Here is a 13,000-nt window from a genome sequence, read left to right as displayed (position 1 = left end):
CTCCACGGGGAGATCAACAAGACAGGGCCAACGTCTGAAACCTCTGTGTCCCCATCCTCGTGTCCCCCCCCCGCCCCTTGCTTGGGAGAAATTGAGATGCTCAGACTGAAGGGTGGATGGGGTAGGTTGGGGTGGGGAAGTCGTGAGACGTGATGAAAGCCTGACTTCTCCTGTTAGTGACCCTGCTGCGTTTGCGCAGGATCACCGAGGGGCTGGAGCCCTGCGGGGTGGGGCAGGGGCTGCTGGGTGGGTCCGTGGGTGTGGCCCTTGGCTCCGCCCCCTTGCCCGGTGAGAAGTAGACGCTGAGCAAGGGATTCCGTGATTGTGGCGTCGCGGCCGAGCACCGGCCCTGGGACGCGTGGCGGGTCTCAGCTTGGCTGATCTGGACCCTCACGGAGTCCCGATGTGCAGCGGATCCCAGGCTGAGATGGAGCAGGGGGCCGAGGGCCTGAGCCAGTGGCCTGTGGCTCCGCACCAGTTTACAGAGGTGAGTCCGGGAGTCGGAGCCCTGGGGACCCGCCTCGGGGCTGAGGGAGTGGAGGGAAGCCGAGATCTGGAGGATGAGGAGTCCGAGGAACTCGTTGGGTAGGGAAATTTGGGGAGACGGAGAATAGAAATCACCTATCCTTTATTCAATTAATATTCTCCGAGCATCAGCATTGGGTGGGGGTGGGTGGCGAAGAGGTTCCAGGTAACTTTTGATGGAGGCTTTTGAGTACTCAGGAAAGAAGGCAAAGTTAGAAAGTCAGCGGTGAGCAGACAGGGAGGAAAAAATGACTGAGGGGCAGGCCTTTGCTAGATTCTAGGAATGCAATGATGAGTTTACCATAAGATTATAGTAAAGGAGAATTACAGGGGCCATAGAAATGAGTAGTAGAGAGGTGTTTGATCTGGTTTAGGAGGTTGAGAAGACAGCTGAGAATTTGGTCTGGGACCAGAGAGAACTGGTTAGGCGAAGGGTTAGCAGATGCTGAGACCACAAACAGATTGCTTCCACTTCGGAGGCGGTGAAAGATGGACTTTGAGACCAAGGCTAAGAGAGGGATGGGCGAGTGGCCAAGGCGAGGGGAGGGGAGGCGGGGGCCTTGGGCATCCGGGAGGTCATCCCAGGCTTGAGATGGTTATTCCAAGAGTGGTGGGGAAGCCATTGATGAGTTTAAACGTGATCAACAGGGTAATTAGATTTGTGTTTTGAAAAGAGTGCCCTGGGGGCATGAACTCTAGGCTCCTTATCTTGAAAATCCAATCGAAAATCAAAATTGGTGGCCTAACTAGAGAGGTAAGAGTGGAGCTGGAGAAAACAGAATAAACCATGGAGACATCTTGGAGGAAGACACCACAAGGGTTGGTAATTACTCGCATCTAGGTGGTGAAGGAGGCTTTCAGGGCAGCTTAGCAGATTTCTGACTTACACAGTTGGGTAAGAATAGTGGTGACATTTCTCACAGTGGTAAGACCAAAGGATGCAAAGGAACGGAATTAATAGTTTTTTCCCCTGGGGATGAGTTGGGGGTGTGTGTGGGGGGTAACGTCAATCAAGAGTTTTGGGGCAAAGTCCGATGATGTGCCTTTGGGCTATCCAAAAGGACTGAGCATTAAATGGCAGCTGGAAGATTCCGAAGAGGTCTGCCCTGGAGCTACCGATTTTAGAATAATTGACTATAAACAGAAATGGACCCATTAGCATGAGAAAGATTGCCCAGAGAGTAGCATAATACAGAGAGGACTGAGAAAGAGGAAGGGAAGGAGGAAAACCAGGCAAGTGTGTCCTTGTGTTCCAAGGCCAAGAGAAGGAACCATTTCCAGAAGATGGCCAGTAGTCTCAGCCTCAGGAAAGGTCAAGCAAGGAAGAGTCTGACGCGTGTTTGGACCTAGTAACTCGGAGAGCATCATCAGGTGACTTTATGAGAGCTGTTTAATCTATGGAGAGATGCGGGCCAGACGGAACTTGGAGGAGTGACAATAAAGTGAGATAGTGGGACGCATGTATTTAGACGTCTCCAAAGAAGTTTGCTTGTGAAGCATCAGGAACGTAAAAGGGAGGGAAAGGGGGCTGAGTACCCCAGAAATACCCCAACAGTAGACAGTTACCTGGCCCCTGTTAGGTGCCAACCTGGTGCAAGTGGTGAATAAAATAGATGGGGGTTCTGATAAAAGAGATGGGGTGATTTCTTTTCTTCCAGGATCAAAACATTATACTGCTATCAGAATTAATGATAATTTCTTAATATCCTTTTAGATGTAATTCTTATTCAAATTCCCCTAGTTATCCCTAAAATGACTCTTCCAGCTAATGTGTCCAAACCAGAATCCAATTTAAGATCACACATGTATCTGGTTGTTCCTGGTTATTACATTTCTTGAGTCTCTTTGCAATTAGATTCATTTTTTGGTTTGCTTTTTTTTTTTTTTTTTTTTTTCCTGAATGACTTCCCATCTTTCATCATCCTGAAGTCTCTCTTGGAGAAAGTTCCTCCTTGTGGATTTCTCATACTGCGTTGGTACGATTTAGGTTACCTATTTTTTGTATTCCCTCTAAAGTGAGGTTAGCTCCGAAAGCTAATTGGATTCCTGATTTATATTAAATTTTCCTTGATTGAAAATCTCCTTAGAGGTTGTGTAATGATTTTCCATCATGCTTTCTCCATGTATTAGCTTCGATTCCTCTGTAAAATAGGATTTTTCTTAAACAACTGGGATCATTTCGTGAGTTTGAAGTAACAGTTTCCTACTGGACAGAATAAATGCTTAAGGCTTTTACTTCAATTCACAATGTTCAAAGCTGGGATAAAAGCTGATCCTTTGTCACTTGTGGCTCATGAATTTTCATAAATTCAGTCTATTCAAATCAACAATCATTCCTTTGGATTCTCAAATTTTCACAAATTTGGCCAGTGGGAACCCCTTCAGGCCCTTTTTAAAACATTTAAATTGCAGTAAAGTCTGTATAATATAAGGATATGATTATAATGATGTTTAAGTGTACAGTTCAGTGGCATTAAACATATTTACATTATTATGCAATTGTTGCCACCACCTATCTCCAGAATTTTTCTCATTTTCTCAAATTGAAACCCTTAACTATTAAAACAGTAACTTCCCAATTCTTCCTTCCCCCACCTTCCACTCAGTCCCTGGCCATCATCATTCTGCTTTTTTTGAATTTGATTTCCTTAAGTACTTCATACATAGAATCATACGTTATTATTATTATTTTGTGTGTGTGACTGGCTTATTTCATGTAATGTCCTAATGCTGAAGCACGTGTCAGAATTTCCTTCCATTTTAAGGCTGAATGATATGTGCTTGGAGGTATAGACCACATTTTGTGTCTCTTTTCAGCTGTTGATGGGCACTTGAATTGCTTCCACATTTTGGCTCTTGTGAATAATGCTGCTCTGAACACAGGTGTACAAATATCCATTCCAGTCCCTGCTTTCAATTCTTGTAGGTGTATACCCAGAAGTAGACTTCCTGGGTCCTGCAGTCATTCTATTTTTAACCTAATGAGGAAGCAAGCATCACGCTGTTTCTATAACAGCTGTGCCATTGTATCATTCCCACCAGACCTATCAGTTCTAATAGCTCCATATCTTGCCAATGATTTTTTTTTTTAATTGTAACCATTTTAGTGGGTGTGGAGTGGCGTTTCATTGTGGTTTTGACTTGCTGTTCCCCTAGTGATTAGTGATGTTGAGCATCCTTTTTTTTTTCAACATTTTTTTATGTGCTTGTTGTCTATTTGTATGTCTTTGGAGAAAAGTTCTTTGCCCGCATTTTTGAATTGAGTTTTAATGCTAAGTTAGGGGGGGTTCTGTATATATTCTAGATATTAACCCCTTGTCAGCTTTGTGATTTGCAAATGTTTTTTCCTGTTCTGTGGGTTGCCTTTATACTCTGTTGGTAGTGTCTTGATGCACAAAAGTTTTAAATTTTGGTGTCGTCTGATTTTGTCTATTTTTCTCTTGTTGTTGTGCCTTTGGTGTCCTATTGCAGAAATCTTTACCAAATCCAATGTCGTGACGCTTTCCCCTATATTTTTTCTTCCAAGTTTTATACTTTGGCTCTTACATGTAGGGTTTTGATCCATTTTGAGTTAATTTTTTTTTTGTATTTGCTGTTAAGGGTCCAACTTCATTCTTTTGCTTGTGGATATCCAATTACACCGGCACCATTTATTGAAAAGACTGTTCTTTCCCTGCTGAATGGTCTTGGCATCTTTCGATAATCATTGCTCCATCTGTGTGAGAGTTTATTCCTGGGCTTTCTTCCTTTCTGTTGGTGAATGGGTCTATATCCTTAACACCAGCACTAACCTGTTTTGATTACTGTGGCTTTGTCATAACTTTTGAATCAGGAAGTGTGAATTTTCCAGGTTTGTTCTTCTGTTTCAAGATTGTTTTGGCTATTTGGGATTCCATCTGAATTTTAGAGTAGATTTTTCTATTTTTGTTAAAGATGAATTTTGATAGGACTTGTATTGAAACTGTGTATTGCTTTGGCTAGCACTGATATAATGTATGTAATCCTTAGGATTTTCTACAGGGAAACAGTTTACTCACTATTGCTGATTTATTACAAATGATATTTTAAAGAATACACTGGAACAGTCAGATAAAGTGCACAGGGTGTGAGGTATGGGGAAGGAAGGGGCAGAGAGCGTCCATTTTCCAGGCACACCACCCTCCTAGCACCTCCATATGTTCAACAACCCAGAAGCTCTCTGAACTCTACTGTGGGGATTTTTATGGAGGCTTTATCATGTAGACATAATCAATTTATTAACTCACTTTCTAGCCCCTCCCCCCTTTCTGGAGAATGAGGGATGGGGCCAAAAATTCCAAGGTTCTAATCATTGCCCACTGAGAGTTGCCCCATTGGAACAAAAGATGTGCTTGTTCAGGAAATTCCAAGGGATTTAGGAGCTCTGTATCAGGAACTGAGGCAAAAACTGATATACACATTTCTTATTCTATCATGAGTCTTGGAGTTACACATCAAGCACAATAGGACCAGCTTTTATAGTTTCCATGTATCTGTCCTGGCTAGAAATCTTTTTTTTCATATAGCTTTGAGTTAATGTCCAGTGTTCTTTCATTTCAACCTGCAGGACTCTATCACCACTTCTTGCAGGGCAATTCAGATCTAATGGTAATGAACTCCTCCAGCTTTTGTTTATTTGTGAGTAAACAAAATTAATTTCTCCTTCGTATTTGAAGGTCACGTGTGCCAGGTATAAGATTCTTGGTTAGGAGTTCCTACCGTGGTGCAGCAGAAATGAATATGACTAGGGATTGTGGGTTCAATCCCTGGCCTCGCTCAGTGGGTTGAAGACCTGGTGTTGCTAATCTGGCCTGGCTGTGGCTGTGGCTGTGGCTGTGGCTGTGGTGTAGGCTGGCAGCTGTAGCTCTGATTGGACCCCTGTGCTGGGAACCTCCATGGGCTGCAGGTGTGGCCCTAAAAAAAAAGAAAAAAAAAAAAAGAAAGATTCTTGGTTAGACAGTTTCAGCATTTTGAATATATCAACCCAGGCCTTTTGGCATCCAATGTTTCTGATGAGAAATCTACTGAAAATCTTATTGGGATCCTTTATGTAATGAGTTACTTCTCCCTTGTTATTCCCAAGAGTCTCTATCTTTGGACAGTTTGATTATATCATGTGTCTCAGTATCTATTTTTTTTTTTCCAGTGTGGATCTCTTTGAGTTTATCCTATTTGAAGCTCATTGAGCTCCTTAAATGTTTGTATTCATGTCTTTCATCAAATTTGAGATGTTTTCAGCCATTATTTTTTTTTTTCCCCAAGCAATCTCTCTATCCCTTTTCTCTCTTCTAGGACTCCCACAAGCATATGTTGGTCTGTTTGATGTCCCACAGGCCACTTAGACCCTCTGCTCAGTGTCCTTCAATATTTCTTCCTTTTCCTCAACTCAACAATTTCAATTATTGTTTTCAGATTAGCTGATTCTTCTGCCTGCTCAAATCTGCTATTGAATCCTGCTAGTCAGTTTTTCATTTTGGTTATATTTTCCAGCACCAGAATTTCTTATTCTTTTTTTTTTGCCTTTTTTTTTTCTTTTTAGGACCACACTCTTGGCATATGGAGGTTCCCAGGCCAGGGGTCAAATCAGAGCTACAGCTGCCAGCCTATACCACAGCAACGTGAGATCCCCAACCCACTGAGCGAGGCCAGGGATTGAACCTGTGTCCTCGTGGATACTAGTCAGATTCATTTCTGCTGAGCCACGATGGGAACTCCAGCACCAGAATTTCTTTGTAGAATTTCTCCTTGGGTTCTCTATCTCTTTATTGAAATTTCCATCGTGTTCATACATCATCTATGTGACTCTCTCCACGTCTTCTTGTAGCTCTTTGAGCATCTTTAAGACAGTTTTAATTTCTTTGTGTAGTAAGTTCACTATCTGGTCTTTCCCAGAGACATTTTTGTTTTGTTTTGTTTTCTTCCTGTGTCATTTTATGACTTGTGTTTTTTTGTTGTTGAAAACCGGACCTGTGAATTGTATAATGTACAAACTCTGGAAATCAGAGTCTTCCTCTTCCTCAGAGTTTGCTGGGTTTTTTTTTCCCTATAGTTTTTTTTTTAAATAATGATTTTTGTTTTTTCCATTATCGCAGGTTTACAGGGTTCTGTCGATTTCTTCATTGATGTGTATTGTCTCTGTGCCAGGATCAGTCTGAAATGTATGTAAACTTAAGGTTTTCTCAGATCTTTTCTGAGCCTGCATCTTTTCTTGGGTATTTTCCAAATTTTCCAAATTTCCTGGTATATGTGGTTGCTTTTGAATACGATATGTAATATTTGATAATATTATATATAATAATTTAAGATAATAGTTCTTAAATATCTGGTTCCCCACAGGTGAAAAAAGGGGAAAAAATGAAGGGTGAAAAAAACAAATCCTTTTAAATAGCCTGGAAGTCCCGTCAGTTGGGGGAGGAGGGGTTGGTAACAAGGGTAGTGGGAGTCCCCACAATGGCCTCCCACCTCTTTGCACCTCATTACCCCAAGCAGCAATTAGTGATCAGAACACAGATTCCCCAATATTTGTAGCACAAGGTTTTTATTGCCCAGTTCGGTCCCACAGCTGAGGCAAGCTGCTCCAGAACCCTGAGCTCTGCTTCCTGGCATGGAACCCCCCAGGGGTGTTTTGGGATAGGCACCGCCTACCTAAGGGCTGAAATTGACGGAAATTAACTGCAATTTACTTCCCAAGACTTCTCTTGGAAGTTACAAGCATTTAAAGGACTCCATTGTTCCAGAGTCATTATATCCAGCAAATTCTGCCTGTGTAATTGTTATCTTGGTGGGGCTGTGGATTCCTGGGGCTTCCTACCCTACTATCTTCCCTGGTGTCACTTCCTGTGTCCTTTTGACACAATCCTAATAATCTTTGGAAGTTCCCTTATTTTCTAGCACAATAAGATGCACCAGGCTCACTTATTCTTTCCTTGTTCCAGACTTGGAGTCAGGAAATTCTCCAAGGATGACTCTTCCTTTTAGTTAGGACTGGAATTGAAGGCCAGAATCTGAGCATGAGGGTTTTGTGTTTGCATAGAATAGTTCTTGTTTAAATACAGCATTATACTTATTTCTGACTTTTATAATTGCCCTTATGCTGAAAATCTTGATTTCTTAACAGTATTATTTTAAAAGTACTTTATTGCGAAAAATAGCACTCAAACAGAAAAGTGAATGAGTACACGGCGTAATGGATTATTAGAAAATAATGACCTTTGAAGCATTGTTAGCACTGCAGAGGCCCCTACAGTTCCCCTTATCATTGCCCCCTCTCTTCCATCTAATATTACTCATAACCTACTGTCCGGTCATAACTTCTTTGAATTCCTCAATTTCTTCCCTGTGGTGTGTCTATAATTGATGTGAAAACTGCAATTGCTTTAAATTTTGCTTTCTTTCTTTTCTTTTCTTTTTCCTTTTCCAATTTGTATTTGAATGTAAATTTTTCCTGGATCTGTGACAGCACTTTTCTGGTGAATTTTCTTTTTCTTTTGAGAAGTAACAATCTTCAGTTTCTGTTTTGATGATTTAGTGTCTTCTAAAGGATTCTGGTCCCCCCCCCCCTCATATTTTGGTTTTCGTATTTGAATGGACTGGTCTTTTCTGGACCCTCCCAATGGAGGAGTAGGTGGGAGACGGTGGGATAACATTTCCGGTTTCTCAGTTCCAGAGCTCTCTACTGCTACAGCAACTGACAACTTTAAAAAATATGATTCTTGGCCTTCCCATCATGGTTAAGGAATCCGACTAGGAACCGTGAGGTTGCGGGTTCGATCCCTGGCCTTGCTCAGTGAGTTAAGGATCTGGCGTTGCTGTGGCTGTGGTGTAGGCCAGCAGCCATAGCTCCGATTCGACCCCTAGCCTGGGAACCGCCATGTGCTATGGGAGCGGCCCTAGAAAAGGCAAAAAGACAAAAAAAAAAAAAATATATATATATATATATGATTCTTGAATCTTGTCTTGTTTCAAGAGGTTCTATTGCCAATCTCTCCTTTTTTCCCTTCACGCCTATGCTGGTCGGTCATCGAGGAATACCATTCTTAACTTCCAGGACAATACCTCACCTTTTTCATCTCATTATTATTTTTTGTTTGTTTGTTTGTTTTTGTCTTTTTGCTATTTCTTTAGGCCACTCCCTCGGCATATGGAGGTTCCCAGGCTAGGGTCGAATCGGAGCTGTAGCCACCGGCCTACACCAGAGCCACAGCAACTCGGGATCCGAGCCGCGTCTGCGACCTACACCACAGCTCACGGCAACGCCGGATCGTTAACCCACTGAGCAAGGGCAGGGACCGAACCCGCAACCTCATGGTTCCTAGTCGGATTCGTTAACCACTGCGCCACGACGGGAATGCCTCATTATTATTTTTTATGGCTGCCCCTGCGGCGTATGGAAGTTCCCAGGCTAGGGGGCCAATGGGAGCTGCAGCTGTCAGTCTACGCCACAGTTCATTGCAATGCTGGATCCTTAACCCACTGCTGAGCAAGGCCGGGGATCGAACCTGCGTCCTCTTGGATACTAATCGGGTTCATTTCTGACGAGCCACCGCAGGAACTCTCCCTCATCTTTTTTAAAAGTGCTTGTGAAGATATGCCTCCTCTAATGCTTGATCTCAGACCTGCCCACACTGTTCCCACTCAGGTGAGAGCCTCTTCTGTAGGTAAATATCTGTGAATGTTCCAAGTTTTGCTAAAGCCAAGACCTATCTGAACTCTCTCCATTCATTCTTGTTACCTTTATGGCTTTTTGAACCTGTTCTGCTGGTTTGGGATGGTCTCTCACTTTCACACTTAAACATAATCTGAAGTTTGAGGGTGTTCTCAGATTGTTGCTGAGGGTATGGATTGTCGAATATTCATTTGCTCTTTGTGCTTTTTATGAAATAAAAGCAAAACCATGCCAAGCAGGAATGGTGGCATGAGTCACAGCTAGGCTTCCACCATGCTTCTGTCAGCCAGACTTGCATTTTAGACAGCCCAAGCTGGGAAAAGGCCTGGAGGTAGGCTAATTCAGGCAGGGAAATGACGGAGGCCTGGATTAGGGTGAGGTCTGGAAATGGGGAGAAGAGGCTTGCGGAACAGGAATTTGAGCTATGGTGAATTTCACCTGACTCTCTTTCTCCAAGGACACTGAGAAGTCACTGTCCTTTTTGGACATGTCTTCATCTCCAGGAAGCGGTGGAGTGCACACCTCTTGGAACCTTGGCCCATCAGGCATTCGGCATGTCCCTCAGTGCACAGAGCTGGAGAGGATGTCCTTGGCCTCTGCTCAGGCACCCAGGCAGAATGCCTGTGAAATGGGGCAGCAGTTCAGTATGTCACCGCCTGAGCATGGTGTGAGCTACTGCCCTCAGATGACGTTCACTGCTTCCCAGATGATTTACAGTCAAGGAATGTCTCCTTCCCAGCCAGGAATGGGGGTTTTCAAGGGCTCCCAGGCCATGCCCTTAGGAGAGCCCAGTATTTCAAGTGTGGCTGTGACCTTCAGTGGGAATCTAAGGATGCCCCCCAGTGGGCTGCCGGTCTCACCTCCCAGTGGAATCCCATTGATGTCCCACATTGGAATGCCAACAATGCCTTATCCTTTCAACGGAGACGCTTTAACACCTAACATGTTTTTGGATCCAACCATGCCTCCCACTGAGGTTCAGGCAGTGCTCCCCTCTTTGGCTCAGATGTTGCCCTCTAGAGATCCCCAGGATTTTGGAATGCTCCCCGCTGGGTCTCCATCACTGCTGCCTTTGGAATCCCAGGGCTCTCTTGTGAGCCAGCCAGTCTCCCAGGAAGACTTTCCTAAGCACCACTTATGTGAGCCACGGAGAGAGGCGCAGAATTCCAGGGCTCAAGAAAGGGCTTCCGGGAGGAGCTCTCCCGTTTCAAGGCCTTACTACTGTGAGTATGAGAACTGTGGCAAAGCTTATACGAAGCGCTCCCACCTCGTGAGTCACCAACGCAAACACACAGGTAAATGGGGGTCAGACGGGTAGGGTGGCTGGAGGAAGCTCTGGGCTTTAGCTTTGTGGGGGACCCCTGGTTTGTAATGGTTTGCGCTTAGCCCGTCATCCTTCAAGCTCGAGATCAAACTCTGCTGGCCGCACTGCCTCGCCTCCCCGTGGTCCAGAATGACTGCCGAGATGCTGGGGACTACTGATGATGCTGTCTCCTCCCTGCGTTCCTGTATTTGCCCTTTTGATTCCTCATCGTCAACTGCTCCGCTCACAAAGTCAGACTCCTTCCTTCCTATCTGGTAGCCTGTTCCTCCACTGAATTCCTTCTCTCGCTTGTCCTCCCCCAGGTGAGAGACCCTATAAATGCACGTGGGAAGCCTGTACCTGGTCCTTCTTCCGTTCCGATGAACTTGGAAGGCACACTCGAATACACACCAGATATCGACCACATAAGTGTGACCAGTGCGGCCGACAGTTCATGAGATCTGACCATCTCAGGCAACACCAGAGGACTCACATGCGGATGCCAAGATCCCCAGACCCGCAGGCAGACAGTGGATGTAGGGCCGGTCCTCTTCCTGCGCCTCATCTTTAGATCAATCTCGTCTTCCCCTCCTGTTGGCTGCTCCACCCAGATGCTGCCTGCCTCTGACCAGCCTGTCTCTCATAGGTGTAGGCTTAGATGAAGACAGAAAGATTACGAGGCAGTGTGGAAGCCCTTGTGAGCTCTGGACCCAGCGGGGCTCCTCCAAAACTGTCTTGGAGGCCCTCCCGTCTCTGGGCTCCCTACGTCTGTCAAGTGTAGCCGCGTAGGAAGGTGGAGCAACGTTGAGATCCAGAGCAATACGAAGAAGCGCTTTTATCTTAGGTGATTCCCAGCTTGAAACACTGTAGTGACTCTCCTGTGCTTACTACATAAAATCCAAGTTCCTCATCTTGGTCTTTGACAGTTTTCCGGAGCCCGGCTATATTCAAATCCTGAATTTACCACTCACCAGCCATGTGACCCCAGGAAAGGTCATTATGCCCAGTTCCCTCCTCCGATAAATAAGAAAGACTGTTTTGAACACATTTTATGCCCCAAATCAGATTCTCTCTGAGTTCCCGTTGCGGTGCAGCAGAAATGAATCTGACGAGTATCCATGAGGATGTGGGTTCGCTCCCTGGCCTCCGCTCCATGGGTTGGAGGTCGAGTGGTGCCCTGAGCTGTGGTGTAGGTCACAGACGCAGCTCGAACTGGATCCCGAGTTGCTGTGGCTCTGGCGTAGGCTGGCAGCTACAGCTCTGATTCAGCCTCTAGCCTGGGAACTTCCATATACTGTGGGTGTGACCCTAAAAACCAAAAAGAAAAACAATCCGATTCTCTCTGGCGCTCCCCAGCCACAGGTCCAGAGTGTGTCTCTCCCCTCATTTCCAGACGTGGGTGGATACTTCCTGTAGAACAGACCTGGCATCTCGGTTAGCTACCAGCAACCCAGGAGTGTGGAGGAGCTGATGCTCGTAGGGTTACATTTGACTAGTGGGAGATGGGAGAAAGCCACGCAGATAAATCTCCCTCTTCTTCCATCCCTTCCCGGAATTGGTGCAAGACACCATTTCTCCCAACAGTACGGCCAGTGGGAGGACCTCCCAAGTAGCCAGTGGACACACCTTCTGGGTCTCTTCTAGGTTTGTCATGAACGAGGTTTAACCTGCTATCACCTTGTGTTACCTCCTGTTTTTCCTCAACTCGCATCTCTTATTCTCAATGCCCTGGATTTGCACCACCCAAATAAAAAAGATCCAGTACTTAGTCCTTGTTCTGGGCTCTCTTTTCTAGGTGACTCAAGGGTGGAGGGAATCGGACTGGGGCAGAGAAGGATGAATCCCTCTGTAACTTCCTCTCTTACCCCGACCCAGCCACGTAGTTCAGCATCTCATTTTTGGACTTGTTAGCCATCTGTTTTACTGACCCGCAAGTGAATGGAGAGGAACTTGCCTAAAGTTCTCAAGTGGCAGAGCTGGGGTCCCAGCTGGGGTCTGTCCACTTCCAGAGGTAGATCTCTTCCCTTAGAGATGATGTCTTACCACAGGTGTCTCAGCATCCAGGCTGGTGCCCGGCACTGCCAGGTGATGGCACAATAAAATGAATCAGGTTTGGTTCCTGTGGCCCAGGGGCCATCTCCGGGCTAGGGGCTGAAAGCGCTCAATATCACCAAGCAGAAGAGCCAAAGCTCTGTGGACTTGAAACTTATCCTGGGCATCTGGGGGTGTCCCTGGCCTTGGCCGTGCCTGCCCCTCCCTCCTCCACCCCAATCCTGTCTTGCATGGCCACCTTGGTCTGTTTCTTTCGTGTCGTAGCCCCAGCATACCTGGGCCTGACACGCCGGTGGCTTCACCCAAATTCCAAATGAAGGAAGTAGATGTGATTTAAAACCTGGCGACAGAGGGTGCCCTTTTGTGACAAGAGCACGCCATGCTTGCTACAGTGGTGGGCAAAACAGGCCCCCATCCCTCGGGGCCTCTCAACCTGG

General features: G+C 45.5%; 1 protein-coding gene across 1 annotated transcript; it reads left to right on the top strand.

Moving 5' to 3' along the window:
- The first annotated feature begins 352 nt into the window (after positions 1-352).
- KLF17 (KLF transcription factor 17) lies at positions 353-11,794 on the top strand. The gene is made up of 3 exons (XM_047793992.1): positions 353-487; positions 9,666-10,503; positions 10,835-11,794. Exons 1-3 carry the CDS (start codon positions 404-406, stop codon positions 11,080-11,082), a joined length of 1,170 nt encoding a protein of 389 aa, XP_047649948.1. The 5' UTR covers positions 353-403; the 3' UTR covers positions 11,083-11,794.
- The last annotated feature ends 1,206 nt before the right edge of the window (positions 11,795-13,000 follow it).

This window comes from Phacochoerus africanus, chromosome 8 (genome assembly GCF_016906955.1).
Source record: "Phacochoerus africanus isolate WHEZ1 chromosome 8, ROS_Pafr_v1, whole genome shotgun sequence".
NCBI classification, from domain to species: Eukaryota; Metazoa; Chordata; class Mammalia; order Artiodactyla; family Suidae; genus Phacochoerus; species Phacochoerus africanus.
This window is presented reverse-complemented; position numbering and strand designations above follow the sequence as displayed.

Bases quoted from the DNA above. Each gene is read 5' to 3' on its own strand.
- KLF17 (XM_047793992.1), top strand. From the start codon at position 404: ATGTGCAGCGGATCCCAGGCTGAGATGGAGCAGGGGGCCGAGGGCCTG. The intron at 488-9,665 runs GTGAGTCCGGGA...TCTTTCTCCAAG, and splicing joins CTCCGCACCAGTTTACAGAG to GACACTGAGAAGTCACTGTC. The intron at 10,504-10,834 runs GTAAATGGGGGT...GTCCTCCCCCAG, and splicing joins TCACCAACGCAAACACACAG to GTGAGAGACCCTATAAATGC.